The 20,135-nt window shown below is 43.2% G+C and overlaps 1 protein-coding gene across 1 annotated transcript in view; it reads right to left on the bottom strand.

Moving 5' to 3' along the window:
• Positions 1-20,135, bottom strand: part of LOC141047691 (multidrug resistance-associated protein 1-like) — a 164,572-nt gene that overhangs the window by 124,690 nt on the left and 19,747 nt on the right. Inside the window, exons 4-7 of the mRNA XM_073542906.1 lie at positions 6,819-6,944; positions 4,335-4,472; positions 3,880-4,005; positions 3,398-3,459 (exon numbers count right to left, since the gene is read on the bottom strand). Coding sequence (XP_073399007.1) covers positions 3,398-3,459; positions 3,880-4,005; positions 4,335-4,472; positions 6,819-6,944 — 452 coding nt within the window. The remainder of the gene's footprint in view (positions 1-3,397; positions 3,460-3,879; positions 4,006-4,334; positions 4,473-6,818; positions 6,945-20,135) is intronic.

The following is a 20,135-nucleotide window of genomic DNA, read 5'->3' on the forward strand; positions in this document are numbered from 1 at the left end:
ATTGGCACCCTTGAAATTGTTCTAGAAAATTAAGCATTTCTCCCAGAAAATGATTGCAATTCCATGTTTTGCTATACACATGTTTATTTCCTTTGTGAGTATTGGAACAATACAAAAAAACTGAAAAAAGGCAAACTGGACATAATCTTCATTTCACACAAAACCATAAAAATGGGCCAGACAAAATCGTTGCCACCTTTCCAAAATTGTGGGTAAACAACTTTGTTGCAAGCATGTGATGCTCATTCACACTCACCTGTGGCAAGTAACAGGAGTAGGGAATATGAAAATCACATCTGAAACCAGATAAAAAGGGAGACGATGACTCAGTCTTTGCATTGTGTGTCTGTTTGTGCCACACTAAGCATGGAGAACAGAAAGAGGAGAAGAGAACTGTCTGAGGACTTGAGAACAAAAATTGTTGAAAAATATCAATCTCAAGGTTATAAGTCCATCTCCAGAGATCATGATGTTTCATTGTGTGCAACATAACCAAGAAGTTTACAACCTATCGCATTATAACTAATCTCCCTGGACGTGGTCGACTGTGAAAAATTGATGAAAAGTTGCAACATAGGGTAGTCTGGATGGTGGATAAGCAGCAACAATCAAGTACCAAAGAAATTCAAGCTGTTTGGCAGGCTCAGGGTGCATCAGTGCCAGCGCGAACTATCCGTCAACATTTGAATGAAATTAAACGCTATGGGAGGAGACCCAGGAGGACCCCACTGCTGACACAAAGACAAAAAAATGCTGGACTGCAGCTTGCCAAAATGTACAGGAGTAAGTCAAAATCCTTCTGGGAAATAGCCTTGTGGAGAGATGAGATCAAGATAGAGCTTTTTTGGTAAAGTACATCACTCTACTGTTTACTGAAAACAGAATGAGGCCTACAAAGAAAAGAACAAAGTACCTACAGTCAAATATAGTGGAGGTTCAAATATGTATTGGGGTTGAAATGAAATCTGAAGATTACCAAAGGATTTTTGGTTTCAATGTAATGCCCAGTATCAGAAAGCTGGGTTTGGTCTTCCTGCAGGACAATTACCCCAAACATGCTTCAAGAAGCACCCAGAAATGGATAGAAACAAAGCGCTGTAGAGTTCTGAAGTGGCCAACAATGAGTCCAGATCAAAATCCCATAGAACACCTGTGGAAAAATCTTAAAATTGCTGTTGGGACAAGGCACCCTTCACATATGAGAGACCTGAAGTAGCTTGCAAAAGAAAAAGTGATCCAAAATTTCAGTTGAAAGGTGTAAGAAGTTTGTTGATGGTTATTGGAAGTAATTGATTGCAGTTATTTATTCCAAAGGGTGTGCAACCAAATATTAAGTGGAGGGTGCCAACAATTTTGTCTGGCCCATTATTGTGGTTTAGTGTGACATTATGTACAATTTGCCTCTTTTTTTCTCTATCTACTTTTTTGTGTTGTTCCAATACACACAAAGGAAATAAACATGTGTATAACAAAATGTGTAAATTACAAACATTTTCTGGAACAACTTCAGTGGTGCCAACACTTTCGACCATGACTGACTATACATATACACACACATATACTGTATATACACACATATACTATATATTTTTATGTACACACATTTTAGGGATTCACCGTCTCAGGCATTAGGTAGTGTTGACCCTGTAGGAGGAAGAGCCCCCACTGTGTAACCGGGCCGTAACCAAGGGGACTGTCACCAAGGTTCCTAGGGGGACTGTTTCCGGGGGACATGACGGACGACAGACAGTTCCAGAAGGAGTGGGGGGTGGAGCTAGTATAAAAGGAGCTGAGACCGCCAGCAGGGGGCACTCGACAGAGCGGGGAAGAAGGAGCAGGAACCCCAGGTGGCGCCAGAGAGCCAGAGCAAGAGGGAGTGAGCAACGACCGGAAAGACTGGGGCTAAACTTACCCCGGTCAGAGAGGAGAGAGCACCGAGCAGCCACATCGAGGAGCGCCGACCAAGCGACCGTGCTCCCACTCCCGTCACTACAGCCCACGGCCGCCACTGCCCAGTCCAGCCCGCGGTTGTGGCCTTCCCGCTGCCACCCGCGGCCGCCATTGCCCAGGTACAGTCCGCGGTTGCGGCCTACCAGCTGCCACCCGCGGCCGCCACTTCCCAGCCCGGCCTGCCAGCTGCCACCGCCGTCCGGCTCCAGCCCGCGGCCTCCACGCTCCGGGCCCCGGCCACCGCCATTCCACCTCTGCCGGGAGGCGCAACGCAGAGGAACTCTTCAGGGGCCTGTTGTGCCCTCACCCCACCTAGGCATAGGAACGCCAGAAGTATACGTCAGCTCCTCGTCAGCTGGGCCCAGCGGCTGAGACGCCAAATGGACATCGATCACCACTCTGCTGGACATCAGAGGAGGGTAAGTGACACGTTGTAGTTGATAAATCGTAGTTTCTTGACTTATGGTCAGCCAGACCGCGGCCTCCTAGTTACCAGTTCCGGACGGTTAGTCATAATCGTGTTACCTGTGTATTGTTGTGCTAATCCCTGCGAGTATAACTGTTGTCAGCTTGTTGGCTACTCAAGATAGCTCCCATAGATATATATATATACATATACACATACATACATACTATATTATATATATATATATATATATATATATATATATATATATACATACACATACACACATACATATATATATATATACATACACACACACACACACACACACACACACACACACACGTTCTCAGTTCATTCCGGCTCCCGTCTCGTTGCTGCATCCCAAGTACCTGCGATTGCTACAACCCAGGCAATGCGGTTTGATCCAAACAGATGCAGTTTTATTACTTTCATAAAACTCCAAGAAATTCTAAAACAAATACCGTCTCTTCTGGGCACAAAGGTATCACATCAAATAAACAGTTCATTCAGCACATATACAGTATGTGAGTGTGCGCTCACCTGAACAGAATACAGTCCTTCTCCCAGAGCAAACTTCATACACAAAAAAGCACAATCGTACCAGTCTCTGTATTCCCTTCAGCCTGAGATTCACCAGCTTCCAGAGCCAAAACAGAAGTGTTCAACTCCAGGCAAAGTTCACACTGAACAGGCTGCAGCTTCTACATTGTTCTCCACACACAGACTGCTCAGTTTTCCCTAGATGACCCATGCACTCTCAGACAGAGATCCCAGCACATCACTCTCTCAGCTACAGCTCACATTTTAGCTGTGCAGTCTCCAGCAGCACACTGGACTCTGCTTTATCCAGCAGACTGACACACCTAGCGAACACAGGCCCTGGTTCAAGTAAAAAAAAAAAAAAAAAAAAAAAACTAGGCAAGTGCATCTAAGCCAATCCTATGGAATGTCCCTATATATGGAACATTACTCAGTTTGACGAATTCTCTACAGTTTTAGTTCTGTGAAGTCACTTACTCTGTAAACCAGCTGAAGGTAACTTTGGAAAGGAAGGAGGCACTTGACAAAGGGCACGGGTTCTAGTTCAAGGAAACAATAGAGATATAAGTCACAATGCAAACATAGCAGTTACTGATTTTTGTTACGGTATTCATGTTTATATTTTTTTATTGAAAGCTTTATTATATGAATAACAACCTCCTTTAAGACATACCCGCTTGACAAGTATTCATGTCTGTCTTGGCTGTTTAGGTATTTTTTATTTAATTTGCAAAGCTTGCAATTAATAAAAAAGTACAACATCTAAGCAAAGGTACCATAAATGAACATTCAGCTGGACCTTTAGAAATGGGTCCAATGAACATACGGCCTGATGTATGCAGCTGTACGCTCTTATAGCTGAAAAGGTCTGCAAAGTTTCAGCATAAAAAATTGCTAAAAGTACACCCTTTCCTTTACTGTGACAATTAATGTGGAAATAAACAACAATGACGACATACCATGTCATTTTTTACACTGGTAAAAAACGGAGGTCGATCGTTGAAGAAAGACAGAATGCACTGGAACAGCACCAGTAAGAAGTACAGCATAAACAGGGTGTAGCGCAGTCGGTTGATTTCTACTGCCTTAAAAAAAAAAAAAAAAACACACAATAGAGTTCAAATTTATTGGACTTCACTAAGATTTTTCATTCAATAACTTTTATCTGTTTTATAACTATTTTTCAAATAGTATAATTAGATTATATAGAATTATATATTATCTATTAATATTAAAAATTTTAATTTTCAAAATGTATGGGATATATGTATCTGTATTTCACAAAACAACGTCGCCTTTTAACCCATGTTCACATCTAGGTGATGATTTCTATCAATGGAATAGAAAAATTAAAAATAAGTGTCGAGTTCCCCGCTTCATCTCTATAGATCAGTGTTCTGTCATTTATCCATACCTGGGAAAGAGCTATTGTGATTTTGGTTCTTAGTTGGAAAACTGCACAAATGAAAGTCAGTATCCAGAACACCAGCATGAGAGCTGATGAGCGAACGCCTCGTATCCTCTCATATTGGATAAGACATGTGGCTAGGAGCTAGAAATTAGAAACACAAAAGGTCAACATGAACATAAACATTAGAAGTGAAAAGGTTAAAAAAAACTTTACCTGGTAAACCTCCAATATATTCGTGACCTCTGTGTAGCCCCATCCCCACCACCGATTGGCAGCTTTCTGCCTATGCACAGTGTACTCAGAAAGCAGCCAATCAGTGGGATGGGAGGGGTTATACAGAGCCCAGCATTCAGAAAAAGCTAGGTGTGCCGCAGAAAAAAATTGTGATTTTATCAAAACTGCAGCAAACAGGTCAATAGGTGACATCGCTGAAATTGGGGTCTCTGCTCTCAGACTGAGTAGCAAAAACAGCTGATAGTAGTCCCTCACTCTTCTCCTAACAAACCAACCACGAAAACCAAGACAGGTCACAAATGGCATCAGAGTGCTGTCCGGACCCTCAGACTTATATTGGCGAGTATGATCAGTCACTGGAATCAAAATCGGACATGTCTTCATATATTTGGGCAGACTCTCAGTCTGCAAAGTACACATGTGAACAACACTATAGACTAGAATGCTTAGGGCTCATACTCACATGCGAGAAACGGCGGCAGTGCTGGGTATTGACATGCGAGACTCGGCCGAGTTTCTCGCATGTGAGTGTGAGCCCGTAGAAGTTCTATCCATGAAAAATAGATATCTGATTGAGCCCTTACTCATCTGGAGCTTGAGGGCTATGTACAGGCACGACCCATATATCGAATACAGTGAGGAAGGTGCTGATTGAGTCACTGAACAGGTGTTGTGGATCCCCCTTTATATGGATAGCTGGGTCTCAAAGATCTTTACCTTTGAATAATTTTTGCTATTCCCTCTAGATATTCTAGACCTGATTAAAGGGTTTATACAGTTTTTAAAAATTGATATCTTGTCCTTACCGCAAGAGATCAATATTAGACTGATGGGTGTCTGACTACCACACTACCTCCGATCAAAAGTACAACTCAGACAAGAATGAACCACTGATAGCAGGAGAGCTGATAATTATACCACCACCAATCTAACAGTCATGGCTTACCGCAAGGCTCGCGCAGAAGACCACAGTTTTGGTCCAAGTGTGATCCGTCAAGACATTAGATTGCACTCGGACCAATTTTATTCCATGAGGATTGGAATGTGCAATTTTTTTACTCAGACCAAGTGTTCCAAGGAAAAATATTGCAGCATGCACGATTTGCCTCCGATATCAGATGGCACTCACCCATTCAAGTTATGGGTCCATTGAAAACTTCAGACCGCACTTGGATGATATGAGAGTGCGGTCAGATTTTCACAAAATGTCAGAATAGAGAAGGTGGAGAAACTTCTTTTTTTCCTTTTATTTCTCCACATGCAAGAAAAATGGATCACACTGATCAGAATCTGAATTGAGAAGATGTAAAAATGTTTTTTTTTCTCTCCACCTCTGAGAAACTCACATGACAGATCAGCGTCGGACCAGAGCGCGATCAGCGTCGGACCAGAGCGCGATCAGCGTCAGACCAGAGCGCGATCAGCGTCAGACCAGAGCGCGATCAGCGTCAGACCAGAGCGCGATCAGCGTCAGACCAGAGCGCGATCAGCGTCGGACCAGAGCGCGATCAGCGTCAGACCAGAGCGCGATCAGCGTCAGACCAGAGCGTCGGACCAGAGCGCGATCAGCGTCGGACCAGAGCGCGATCAGCGTCGGACCAGAGCGCGATCAGCGTCGGACCAGAGCGCGATCAGCGTCGGACCAGAGCGCGATCAGCGTCGGACCAGAGCGTGATCAACAGAATGTGAAGAACATATGGTCATCAGCGCCTGCCCTAAGGATAAACAATCAATCTGTAAAGGCTGTATAAACCCTTTAATTTTAAAAATACCACTCAAACTTTCTATTTAAGAGACTTTTATTAACAGAAAATCCAAGATTACGAGGCACCAGAGAAAATGGGGATAAAACATAACATTTACTCCATTATTCTATCCTTAAAAATCACATGGTGAAGTACAATTGAGGTAGACAAGTGAAGTAAAGTTTTAAGCTAGAAATACAATAAAAATTACAGCCATGTCTGTAATTTTTATTGTAATATTGTATTTCTAGCTCGAAAAAGGCTCTTTTGGGTTGAAACATTGCTTCACTTGTCTATCTCAATTGTATTTCACCATGTAATTTTTAAGGATGAAATAAAGGTTATGTTTTATCCCCATTTTTTCTGGTGCCTCGGAAACTTGGATTTTCTATGGTTTTGGACCTTGTCAGCACGGAGCCACCAGTGGTGCCTGAGAAGGATTCTTGGACTAAGTGACTTAATACAAATCAGTACAGATTATTTATTAAGAAAAAAATATTTCCTTTACCATAGTAGCTCCAACTAGAAGTGGGCTAATGAGGAGAACTGGAGGCTCAGCAATATTGTGTGTCATATTCCATACAGTGTAGAAAAGTTCTGTATAGCAGATAATTGCCAACAAAGCGGAAAGACACTGCAACGAGAAAAATATGAATCCCAGAAGCATGAACATGAGAAAAAATATATTTGCACAACAATATTTGGATATGGGCAGATATATGACAACTTCACTACGGTAGAAGTAGGGGCAGAATTATTATCTCGATTGCTCCACATTTATTACTGACATGAGACAATTTTTAGGAGCAAGGACTGGTCTAAAGTACAGAAGTGACATAAAAGAGGAAACAGAGTAATGTGTGAAAAATCTATGAAACGGTGTCCAATACTGTGATAGTTGTGGAAATTCACACAAGTATGTTACCTTTCCTATTTATGGCTTGATAAAGCTTATCTATGGCCTCAACGTTGTGATTATAACAAGAAATGGCAGTTAACAGGAACAGTGGAGGTCAAGATAAGGTCTGGAACACCAAGCAAAATTTCAGTGAGAGTTGCTCGTAGGATTGCTAGAGAGGCAAATCAAAACCCCCGCTTGACTGCAAATGACCTTCATAAAGATTTAGTAGACCCTGGAGTTGTGGAACATTGTTCTACTGTTCAGAGATACCAGCACAAATACGACCTTCATGGAAGAGTCATCAGAAGAAAACCTCTCCTGTGTACTCATCATAAAATTAAGAGTCTGAAGTATGGAAAAGAACATCTAAACAAGCCTGATGCATTTTGGAAACAAGTCCTGTGGACTGATGAGGCTAAATTAGAACTCTCTGGCCAGAATGATCAAAGGTATATGTGGAGAAAAAAGGTCACAAAATTTCAAGAAAAGAATATCTCACCAACCATTAAGCATGGAGGTGGATCAATCATGCTTTTGGGGTTGTGTTGCAGCCAATGGCACGCGGAACATTTCACGGGTAGATAATAATAATAATCTTTATTTATATAGCACCAACATATTCTGCAGCACTTTACAGTTTAACAGTTTCAAAACACAAGTCATAAGTAACAACGGTAACAATACAGTAATTAAAGTAAAAGAAGACGACCCTACTCGTGAGAGCTTACAATACACAATGAGGTGGGGGAGATACAAAGTACAGGTGTGTATTTACAATGATATATTTACAATGATGGTCCAGCCATCTTGAGAAGGTGGGGGACAGAGATAGTGAATGGGCTACATACTCACACTTGCACATAAAATGACTGATTAGTGAATGTGATAGGCTGCTCTGAATAGATGCGTTTTGAGAGAGCACCTAAAACTGTGCAAATTGTGGATAGTCCTAATTTCTTGTGGTAGAGCATTCCAGAGGATTGGCGCAGCGCGGGAAAAGTCTTGGAGTCGGGAGTGGGAGGTGCGGATTAGTGCAGAGGTTAGTCGAAAGTCTTTTGCAGAGCGCAGCGGTCGGCTAGGTCGATAGACAGAAATGAGGGAGGAGATGTAGGGGGTGCTGCACTGTGGAGAGCTTTGTGGGTGAGAACAAGTACTTAGAATTGGACCCTATAATGAATAGGCAGCCAATGTATGGACTGGCGAAGAGCGGACGCGTCCGAGTACCGACTAGCCAGGTAGATGACCCTGGCTGCTGCATTAAGTATGGACTGGAGAGGGGAAAGTCGAGTAGCAGGGAGGCCAATTAATAGAGCATTGCAGTAATCCAGGCGGGAGTGGATCAATGCTACAGTGAGGGGTTTTTGTTGTTTCCATGGTGAGAAAAGGGCGAATTCTGGAGATGTTCTTTAGGTGTAGGCAGCAAGAGCGGTCAAGACATTGTATATGGGATGTGAAGGAGAGGTTGGTGTCAAACATAACACCCAGACAGCTTGCCTGCTGCTGGGGTGTTATTATGGTGCCACCCACGGAGAGGGAAATGTCAGATTTAGGGAGGTTAGTAGATGGCGGGAGCAGGAGAAGTTCAGTTTTTGAGAGATTAAAGTTTCAGATAGAGAGTGGACATGATATTGGAGACTGCGGACAGACAGTCACTGGCATTCTGTAGTACAGCGGGGGTAAGGTCGGGGATGACATATATAAGTTGTGTATCATCAGCATAAAGATGGTACTGAAAGCCAAATCTGCTGATGGTCTGTCCAATTGGGGCCATGTAGAGAGAGAAGAGAAGGGGGCCAAGGACTGAGCCCTGAGGTACCCCGACAGCGAGAGGAAGAGGAGATGATGTGGAGCCAGCGAACAAAACACTGAAGGAGCGATCAGAGAGATAGGAAGAGAACCAGGAGAGAGCAGTGTCCTTAATGCCTAGTGACTGGAGCCAATGGAGTAGGAGACAGTGGTCAACAGTGTCGAAAGCTGCAGAAAGGTCGAGAAGAATGAGCAGAGAGTGTTCACCGTTACATTTTGCTGTCAGAAGGTCATTGGTCACTTTGATGAGTGCAGTTTCAGTCGAATGTAGGGGTCGGAAGCCAGACTGTGAAGGGTCTAGGAGGGAGTGAGTGGAGAGGTAACGGGTAAGGCGGCAGTACACTAGACGCTCCAAGAGTTTAGAGGGAAGAATGGATTAAATGAAATTCAACAAATTCTTGATGCAAACATAACACCATCTGTAAAAAAAGCTGAAGTTGAAAAGAGGATGGCTTCTACAAATGGATAAGGATCCTCAACACACGTCAAAATTGACAACAGACGACCTCAAAAGGTGCAAGCTGAAGGTTTTACAATGGCCCTCACAGTCCCCTTATCTGAACATCATTGAAATCTGTGGCTAGACCTCAAAATAGCAGTGCATGCAAGACAAGCCAGGAATCTCACAGAACTGGAAGAATTTTCCAAGGAAGAATGGATGAAAATCCCTTAAACAAGAATAAAAAAAGACTTGACTGGCTCCAAAAAGCATTAACAAGCTGTGAAACTTGCAAAAGGGGCTGCTACTAGCTACTATCCATGCAGGGTGCCCAAACTTTTGCATCTGCCCATTTTGCTTCTTGTAATTTTTAAAATGTAAATTAGTTTTTCATTTTTGTTGTTGCCTAAATTACAAAGGAAATGTATATCATATTTAACTTTAGGCCTTTTAGTGATCATTTCACCTACAAATTGCTTAACTGTTCACAAAAACAGTAACTTTGACCAGAGGTTTCAAAACTTTTACATGCCACTGTATAGTGTGGTGTAGTAATCACTGAGTCCGCTAGGGGGCGCTGTGTGGATGTCCCAGGAGAAAGGATGAATGGCAGAATACGGAATGGCCGTTAGGTATCCCAAAGTGGGTGGCTTTGGGATGGAGACTTATGTGTTGTTCAGCAATGATATTGCTGAGGTGTAGCTTCAATGTATAAGGGAGAAGTCTCCAGGTAAATAGAGAGATGGGCAGGGCCTGGTTACCTACAAACCCACCCAGGGGTGTGTTTAAGAGTGTCATAATAAAGTATATGTGTGGCTGTGTATAATAGGACCTTTAGTGAGGTCATAGCCATGTGATCACCTGTGGGTGTGGTTATGGACCATATAAGGTACCTGAGGTCCGGTCACATGAGAGAGAGCGCATGGATCTGATTGGGCCATGTGGAAGGTCCCGGCAGGCCTATGTGGAGGAAGGTGTGCTACCTTCCTGAAGACCACGGGCTAAGGCTGTTGACCCAGGGAGGCCTATGTATATTGGCTGTATGTGAGGAGGGATAAGCCTCATGTGTTTGCTGAGGCTCCAGGACTGAGCCTGAAATCATGGACACTTATACTTGCTTTCGCCTGAGCTAAAGGCTATTCCTTATGTTATGTGCTGGTTTATGGGTTATGGAGCAATAAACCCTATGAACTTTTAAAGAAACGTGCCTCCTGGTTGTCTCCCGCCGCACCTAAGCGAGTTGAATCCCTACAATAGTTAGACTCCTAGTGCTATACAAATTTATGGACTGTGGCCATGATTTAGGTAGGATAATGTAGCCTTAAATTAACATGTTTAGGACTAATAGCCGATAGGGTAAGGATCTATAAGATACAGGAATCCAGTACAATATAGAAATAACACAAATCACCTTTAGTGTTATTTAACAATATTATAGACCACTTTTTACTAATTTAAACTAAAAAAATAGTCAAGTTTTAACCACAATCCCTAGATAATTTGTTAGTAAGAATTCTCATCCCTTAAGGGTTTGTTAAACAACCGTTAGCTACAAAAACCACAAGAATAAAAGGCTACACCTTGGATGATAGGTAGATATTTTAAAAGTTCTAATTAAATACTTGGATGATAAGTAGATACTGTATTTTAAAAGTTCTAATTAAATATTTGGGTGCTTTTCTGGTATATAGTGATATTAAGAAAAACCTCTCCAGATGTGATAAGCACACTAATAGATACAGAGGGACTGTTATTTATTTTATCATTTATTGCATAGCACTCGTATGTAAAAAAATCGAATGTGTGAATGAGACCTAACAAGCCACTGTGTGCTTTAGGAACTTCATTGGTCAGGTAAGATCTTAGCTGCTCAATGCATCGTATTGCATTCACTAAATATGTAGCTTTTTGTTAAAAAAAAAAGGCATTTTTTACATAAGTCTTTTTTGAAGAAAAACAAAACAAAACAAAAAAATAGGAAAACATCACAAAGGCAACTAACAAATTCACATTATTGATGGTCTTCGAATAAGCGGTGTCACAGGTGTGTGGCAGCCGCTCATCTCGCCCCATTCATCTGTTGGTCTATAATCCATCGTATGGTGACAGCAGGGTGTTTGGTATAAAGGTGTGTCTATGTTGTTATTCCCCAGTGCTAGTACTGGGATCTGATCCTTACCAATCCCTAAAGCCCCCGTCACACATAGCGATCTCGCTAGCGAGTCACAAGTTTTGTGACGCAACAGCGATCTCACCAGCAAAATCGCTATGTGTGACACTGACCAGCGATCGGCCCCCCTGCCGGGTATTGCTGATCGTCCTGGAATAGCCAGGACATTTTTTTGGTCGCTGGTCTCCCGCTGGCCAGCACGCATCACTGCGTGTGACAGGCGGGAGACCAGCGATCAGCGCGTTGGTAACTAAGGTAAACACAGTTTTTCTAAGCAGCGCGCGGTGCTTAGAAACCCAATGTGAACCTTAGTTACCAGCGTGCTGATGCAGGGAGCTGGTAACCAAGGTACACATCGGGTTTCTAAATGACGCACGCCCCTTAGAAACCCGATGTTTACCTTAGTTACCAGCTCCCTGCATCAGCGCGCTGGTAACTAACGTACACAGCGACGACGCCCACTCGGCGTCGCTGGTGCTGATCGCTGGTGAAGCTGTCTGTTTGACAGCTCACCAGTGATCACGTAGAGACACTCCAGCGATCCTGACAAGTTGATATCGTTGTTGGGATCGCTGGTGAGTCGCTATGTGTGACGGGGCCCTAAGGGTCTCCTACAGCTGCTCGTTTCTGCACATGGTTTATTTGTTCACTGAGCCCAGGAGAGCAACACGGTAAGAGATCAGCCATATTCCCTGCTGGCTCCTTCTATGACCTGCACTTCTAACCACTTTCTATAAAACCTACAACAATGTTATGAATACAAATAATAATAAAAATGCAAGTTATTCTTTTATGGGGTGATGGACCTCAACTATAAAAATTCCATTATGAAAAGGAGAACCCTTGTCCTTGACGCTTCCTGGTAAATGCATTGTGTGAACAGTTTTATGGAGCTTTGTTAAATGGCTGTAAAAACATAGGGCTGCAATAAAAACAGGTTATCGCCCAATGCTAGATATGCCGTATACGTCTGCTTCTCTAACTATAAGGTGGGCTCATTGGTGACGTGCCCCCGGGGGTTGCTGTGGCGTAGATGGTAGGTACCGACAGAAGTGATTGTATGCTGCACAGGCCATTCTCTCAGACAATAGATCAGATTTAGTAACATGCTATCTGTAACGCATCTTCCCTACTAGAGAGAGGGAATAAATCTTCCCTATCACCTGTAATACATCTGTCATTTGACACACAATACACCTTCTCCCTATGACACGTCTTACAGCTTCCCTACCACTCGTAATACATCTTTCATATGACATGTAAAACCTCACACATACAACATGCAATACATTTTTCATACTAACAGATCTTTCATTCGACACGTCAAAACATCTTCTCCCTGCTACATAAGTAGGGATGTGGACTGTCTCACGCCGTTCCTGCCACTGAAGAGAACAGATTCGCCATGTGAATACCGTCATATGGATTTATATGTATAAGTATTGTGTGTCTAATGTACAGTATGTAAAGGGTTAATATAATGTGAGTATAGCATAGGATAAGCATAAGATATAGAATAAGGAATAGGTATAGCATATAAGTTAGGAAATGGTTAAGGCTAGAACTAGCCCAGTGGGTGGGCACTAGTGTCAATAAAAGGGGGGCACTTCCTGCTTAGAGGGAATTCAGTGACAGTGAAGTTTCTAGTGAAAGCCAAGTTCAGGTACGGTGGGCTGCCAGGGGCAGTATGGGGCAACCATTCGAGGTAGTGATAGGCCAAACAGAATTCCCTGATGGATATTCCTGCAGCGTGGAGAGCCTAGGGCTCGGGCCAGGTAGCAAGGAGCGGACCTGGTCTTCTGACATCACGAGGTAGGTGGAGGTAGAATTACGTGGGGGCAGGAGGACAACCCTGGCTGCTCTGCCGGAGTGGGAAACGAATCCCTAAGGCTTATGGAGTCAGAGGGCTTTGTCCAGGATGAATAGGAGGCAGGACTGAAGAGGAGTTGTGCCGAGAAGGAAACAAGTGTGAATTGCCCCATCCCACCTGATGAACTTGGACTTCTTAGTAAAAGTTTTACTGTTACAAAGAACTTGGTATCCCATGCATTGTGTGTGGTGGAGTCTGAGGACGGAGACCTGGAGGCAGCGGACACCTGTGGCCTACAAGCGAGTGTGATGCACCCCATATCCTATAGCACACTGGGACACCCCTTGTCTGTAAAGTGCCAGAGCGAAACCAGGCAGCAGCTCGGTTGCGACTACCGCTCTGCAGCACTTTACATTTGTCGCAGTTGGCAGGATCGATCAAAGAAAACTTGATAGACGCAGCTAAGAATTAAGTGAAAACAAAGATGGCGCCAAACACCGATGATAACATGGCGTTGAGTGGCGCAAAATGGCTAGATTGACCTGCCCATCGTGGGTTTACCTGAAGAGAAACAGCACAAAAATACATCAAGCCCAGGAAGAGACTTCTCCAGCGAGGCGAGCGATAGTGAGTAGTGCCCACCTCCAATGGGCGAGACAAAAGAAAAACAAACCACGCCTGTTGCAGCAAGTCAATGGAGAACAGGCAGAGACAGCTGGAAAACCATCAAGAAAGGCAGAAGTAGAGCCACCCAGGGAAGAGCGGGGTTCTGTAAGAGTACATCCTGAGGTGAACAGACCACCGCCATTGTTGGTAAGAGAGAGAGAGGAGAAGAGCCAGATCATATGGAGAGATTCTACAATGCTGCGCTTTGTAGTGGGCCTGGATGGGATTAATGGCAATAAAAGATGAAGGAGCAGGAGATGCAGCCGGGAGGACAGCCCCACACTACAGCACACGGACTGGGACACCCCTTGTCTCTAAAGTGCCAGAGTGAAATCGTACAACAGCTTGGATGTGACTAACGCTGTGCCGACTTTACACATTTCATTTACTACCTACTTTGACTACTTAGCGCTTTATCTCTGCTGGCACGGAGAATCCTGTGGTTAAAGTGGATCTATCACCTGGCTACGTGGCCCTTCGTAATTTCAGCATAAAGTGGAGACAGGTCCTTTTTGATAGACATGAGTCCAATGTACTCATTATGGGGTGTTCACCTCTACCCTTATTGACGGACTCGTGTATGTGTAGGAAGGAGGATGCCTTCCTCATAAATAAAGCTGGATCCCATTTTAGTTGTCACACAGCAAGTTGCAGTGACTGACAATAACCATCTCAACAAGCAGAAAGAACTGAGCAGACAGAGTCTAGTATGAAAGGGAATAGTGAAAAGTGCAAAGATAAACGACACCGTATATGACAAAACAGAGGTAAAACATTGCAGGTTTTGATAAAAATTACATTAAAAATTGAGATATGAGGGCAAAATGTGATGAATACATGACATGACTGGAAAACTTCTTTACTACCCCATAGTGCCCTGGTGAACACCGCCGAGTATGGCCAGCTGAAAAAGGAACTGTGAGCAAAGATTGCACAAATCAATAGTACCTACAAATAGAATTAAATTTATAATATGTCTAAGCCATACAAATCGTCTTCCTTCTCCACTTATAGGACACTTCTTCCCCTCCCCAGTCTTCTAAACTTGTTATCCATTCTTAAATAAAAACAAAAACACAGATCAACTCCGTCCATGAACCCTACTGAGTGATGTACACGTGGTGTAGTTGGCAAAAGCGACAAATCGGTCAAGGTTCTCTATAATGGCTTAAAAAAAAACCATACAGTTGACTGAACAAAGAGAAACAAAGTTATGCACGACTGATCTAATTAAATCAACAAACCGCTGAGTAGAAAAGTGATGAGAAAACAAAAAAGTTATATGTTCTCAAAAATAGCTTAAACCAAGGTACATTTAACAAAGAAGTACGACTTTAACAAATGCTATGTAACATCTATATAGATTCAAGATTCAAAGAAGCTTTATTGGCAGGACTAAATACACATTAGTTTTGCCAAAGCAAGTGTACAAAAGGGAATAGGGATAGGGACTGTAGGAATGTTGGGTAGGTGCTGTAGGAAAGGTGGGTGGGAGCAGATCCAGGATGGGGGTGATATAGAAGAGTTAATGGTTTGCCTTTATATCCCTTTAATTGCCTTTAAGATTTCAATTGCCTTTTGCCTTATTATTGCTATGTGTTATTCTTATGTAGACTACTAGTCTCTGTCTTCAAGGAAACTATACTTGTTATCATATGTGTTCTCAACAACGTGTTCTGGGTACATTGTAAACAAGGTACGACCCTGAGGTGATGGTGGGGGCCAAATGAGCGCCATAGAGTCACATATTGCTGTAAATGGTATAAAAACATTCCTTGTATTTCATTACGTCAGATAAAGTGATTTGACCACGGCTTGTGTGTTGAAGTCTCTTTGTCTCCAAGCACTTGCAACAGAAAGGGCGAAAAACCTGGTAATTCGGACTCACTGGTGATCTGGCACAGCTGACGCTTGGTCAGAACAAAAGCAGCTACGACAGTTTTTGACGCCCAACGGGGACCGTGGAAACCAGCCTATTCAGAATCCGTATGTGGGAGCATCCTGGGAGGTTGAAAATGCAGAATCCAGGCTGCAGCAGGTGAGAACATTTATTCTTATATTGATTCTGCATCTGCAACCTTTCTAAGGATGTCTACATATCTCTGGGTAAGACTGTACAAACACAGTTCAAAAGAACCCACATCACCAGTGAGTGGTGAGTATGTCTGTATGAGAGTTGAATAATAGAGTAATAAGATAATAGTTGTCATCTGTATTATCTGTTAAACTGTTCTGGCAACATACTAATATACTAACTGGTTGTGTACTGGTGTACTGTGTAGCACAAAGTCTGGGAGAGACTCGGTGCAGTGGTTATTTTGGATTGGCAGTAAATTTGTATAAGGCTGTGGTTTTTGGTTGCTCTGGTTTTCAATGTTTCTTGTTGTTTAAGAAGCTGGCTTTGGTGCTCTCGGAGAGTCAGTGGACACTGCTGTAGGTAAAAAAGTGTCAATCAAATCCAAAGTGCAAAATAGTCAGGCTGGGTGAATCCTTGTATATATGTCTATGAGAACCTCTGAAGATGAGAGATGAGTAATTGAGTATAAAAAATCCCTGAATGAGCACGTATGAATGAATCATCACACATCATTTTTGTGTCAAGAGATTTGTTACCTTTCTAGTTGTGGTGGAATCCCGGACAGATGCGTTATAGATATTTCAAATCTACATCTGAGACTGAATGAATTGAGTAATGATATAGCTCGTGTTATATGTGGCATTACATTGTAAAGTTTCCTGAATGCATTTGGCCAGAAAAAGGGCAAGACTCAGTTAATCTCATTATACAGTTATCTGCTCTTACAGTGAATTCCCGTGATTTTGAGTTTCTTTGTAGAAATTGATTTTGATAAGTCTAAAGAACTACGGAATTCTGTGTAGGACGCTGCATTCTGATGGGAGGGGGATTGATGCCGCTGCGCAGTTTTTCTTCTCCCTTCGCTCTTATCTCTGCTGAGTGTGAGCTGTGCTCAAAATTCTCTGTAATTCTATCCATAAGGTACGCGCTGAAAGATTTGTGCATTTTAAAGCAACAGTACTTAATTGAAGTGGAATGAAATTTTGTAAGTTGAAAGATTGAAAGTAAAATATGGTGCCTAATTTAGAAGGAAATTGTAAGTGATTGTTTGTTCATTGATGTGTTTGTTTGGTCATTAATGTGTTTTGAACCTGCTTCTAGTTGTGTGATTGATTTGTATAGCAAATTGTGGATCAACAAAGGAGGTAGCCGACTGTATGGCTGATAAAGTAGGTCAGAGGCCTATCACACCTGGGCCTTCTTACTTTAGTCAGCGGGTTTTTTTGTTGTGGGTGAGAGGCGAGGGCAAGGAGCCCTCTGGATATACCTTGGCAGGCTCGCTCTGACTTGCCATGTGTGGCCGCCCGTAGATATGGTTAGGCACACTAGAGGGGCATTTCAGAATAAAGGTGAGCTGTCTAAAGTTGAAGTAGCCTTCCCACAACAATCCATGGAGCTGGGCTGGAGGGAAAAAGGCCTATTCCTTCTAGCCAGCTGATCTAACGGGTGAGAGGCAGAGAGCCTTCTCGTTACATCCTGTAGGTCTACCGGGTGAGAGGCAAGGAGCCTTCCTGCTACACCTTGGCAGGCTCACTCTGACTTGCTACGTGTGGCCGCCCGTAGATATGGTTAGGCACACTAGAGGGGCATTTCAGAATAAAGGTGAGCTGTCGGTAGAAAAAGGTTGAAGCCATGGCAACTTTTTCTGTGTACAGTCGGTGACCCCAATGGGATCCAAGACAGCTATGCAAATTGTAAAAGACAGAGAAGAAAGGAAGCAGTGAAAACAAGTGGGACCAATATTGAAAGGCAAAAATACCAGAGTGTGAATGTTTGGATGTACAAAAAGGCACAGACAAGAGAAGAAAATAGCAAGTGAATAAATGATGCTTGAGAATGAATGTGCAGCAGTGTGGAAGGTGTATTATGAATGTTTTGATTGACAAAGTGTAACCAGAGACCCAGTCAAAACAGATGGACTTGTAAACACTGTGATCAGACTCAGACAAACCCAGACTGAATAGCTACTTGTGTGACCTGTGCTACTGACCTAAGCGAATTGCACTAAATCCTATCCAGACAAGATCACAAGAAGCTGACAATAGTGTGGATAGTGGGTAGTGGGGACATTGACCTTCGAGGAGTAAGCTGACAGTAGACATCAGACGACCATCCCCATCAGGACCTAGAAGTGTGACTAGAACAAGAAAGATGCAGGTGTATTATCCCTGGAGCCCCTCTGACCAGCTAGCTTTGTTGAAGCAGTTGCCTGACCCTGAGGACCAATCATTCCCGTTTTACAGACACATAAAGGAAATACAGCAGACATATAAGTGTACCTGGGCAGACCTAGAGAGGTTGGTGAGTTTAAAGGCAGGTGACGCACTAAGACATATAATTAAGACACACACAGATGTGACAAAGAATCAGGCTTGGGGCATGGATGATAAATCTGCACGGTCTGGGGAGACGTACTGTGAGTCACTAAGACAATGGGCTACAGTGGAACAATCAGAGCAGTCCGTACTCCTTACTAATGTGACACAGCAAAAAGGAGAGAGAGGGTAGAGATGTACTTTGGATGGTTACAGCTGAAATGGGCAGACATGGGGTACATTTGCATAAACCCACTTGATGTTAGAATACTGGTGAATGCATTCATTGACGGTATGAGCAAATACTTACGAGACGCAGTACAGACAGCCAGACCTGAATAGAGATATGTAGATCCGAAAAGACCTCCTTAAGGTAGCTAAAGAAGTTGAGCAAACAAGGACAATAAGACGACCTGTCATGTATGCTGGAGCACAAGGAAAAAAGTGGAGACGTAATAAGGGACCTAAGGACATAGAAACAGTGAGGTGCTGGAATTGTGGTACTTACAAAACTTATTGTTAGTGACAATACTCCTATGAATTTACTGGGAGCAGATGTGCTGAGTGCAATCCCGGCCATCATACAGTACTCTCCTGAGGGTATTACAGTCACAAGTCGCCTCTCAGATAAACATTTGTGTAAGATTGCGGCAATGGTGTATATGACAAAAGCGGTGAAACTAACACCTGACACCAAAATGCCTGGGGATGAAGAAATGGGACAGGTGCCAGACACTGTTTGGGCAAGGGGGGAAAAATGATGTGGGTCGGTTGCCCATTCACCCTGTCATGATTAAATTGAAAAAAAAAAAAAAAAAAAAAAAAAAAAAAAAAAAAAAAGGAGCCACTCCTCCTTGTTTTAAGCAATACCCCTTGAGCCTAGCCAAATCAATTGCCCCGAGCAGAGATATTACAAAAATGAGGATGAGTGACCTCATGGAGATCAACATCCAACACTGCGGAGACACCATCACATGTTTCTCAACGCAAGCAATGACTAGCCAGGTCTTTCACCGGGAAGGAACAACCACGGGAAGGGCAGTCTCCAATGAAGGAAACCACCTATGCCAAAACATGGTATCCATCCACAGACAGCTGTTTCGGGGTATTGCCCCTCATCAGTGTGGAGTAGGAAACTGGCTAGTAGGAGCAATGCCTAGTAAAAAGACTGTGAAAATGAGGATGAGTGACCTCATGGAGATCAACATCCAACACTGCGGAGACACCATCACATGTTTCTCAACGCAGTTTCCTACTCCACACTGATGAGGGGCAATACCCCGAAACAGCTGTCTGTGGATGGATACCATGTTTTGGCATAGGTGGTTTCCTTCATTGGAGACTGCCCTTCCCGTGGTTGTTCCTTCCCGGTGAAAGACCTGGCTAGTCATTGCTTGCGTTGAGAAACATGTGATGGTGTCTCCGCGGCTGTTGATTTACATGTTTGAGCAGAGATATTAGAGAGTATGTTAAGGCAGGGGTTCTGGTGCAAAGAAACCCCCCCTGGACTGCAAAGATCTTCCCCCTGCGACACCACTTTGTATCCCATTAAGAAAAAAGGGACTCAAGGGTTTGCTGACACTTACAGAAAGGTTCATCACTTAAGGGCTATTAATGATGATACAGTGAGTGTGACCTCAA

The sequence above is a fragment of the Dendrobates tinctorius genome, unplaced genomic scaffold, assembly GCF_039654945.1.
Source record: "Dendrobates tinctorius isolate UK_male_01 unplaced genomic scaffold, ASM3965494v1 ptg000129l, whole genome shotgun sequence".
Classification (NCBI taxonomy): Eukaryota; Metazoa; Chordata; class Amphibia; order Anura; family Dendrobatidae; genus Dendrobates; species Dendrobates tinctorius.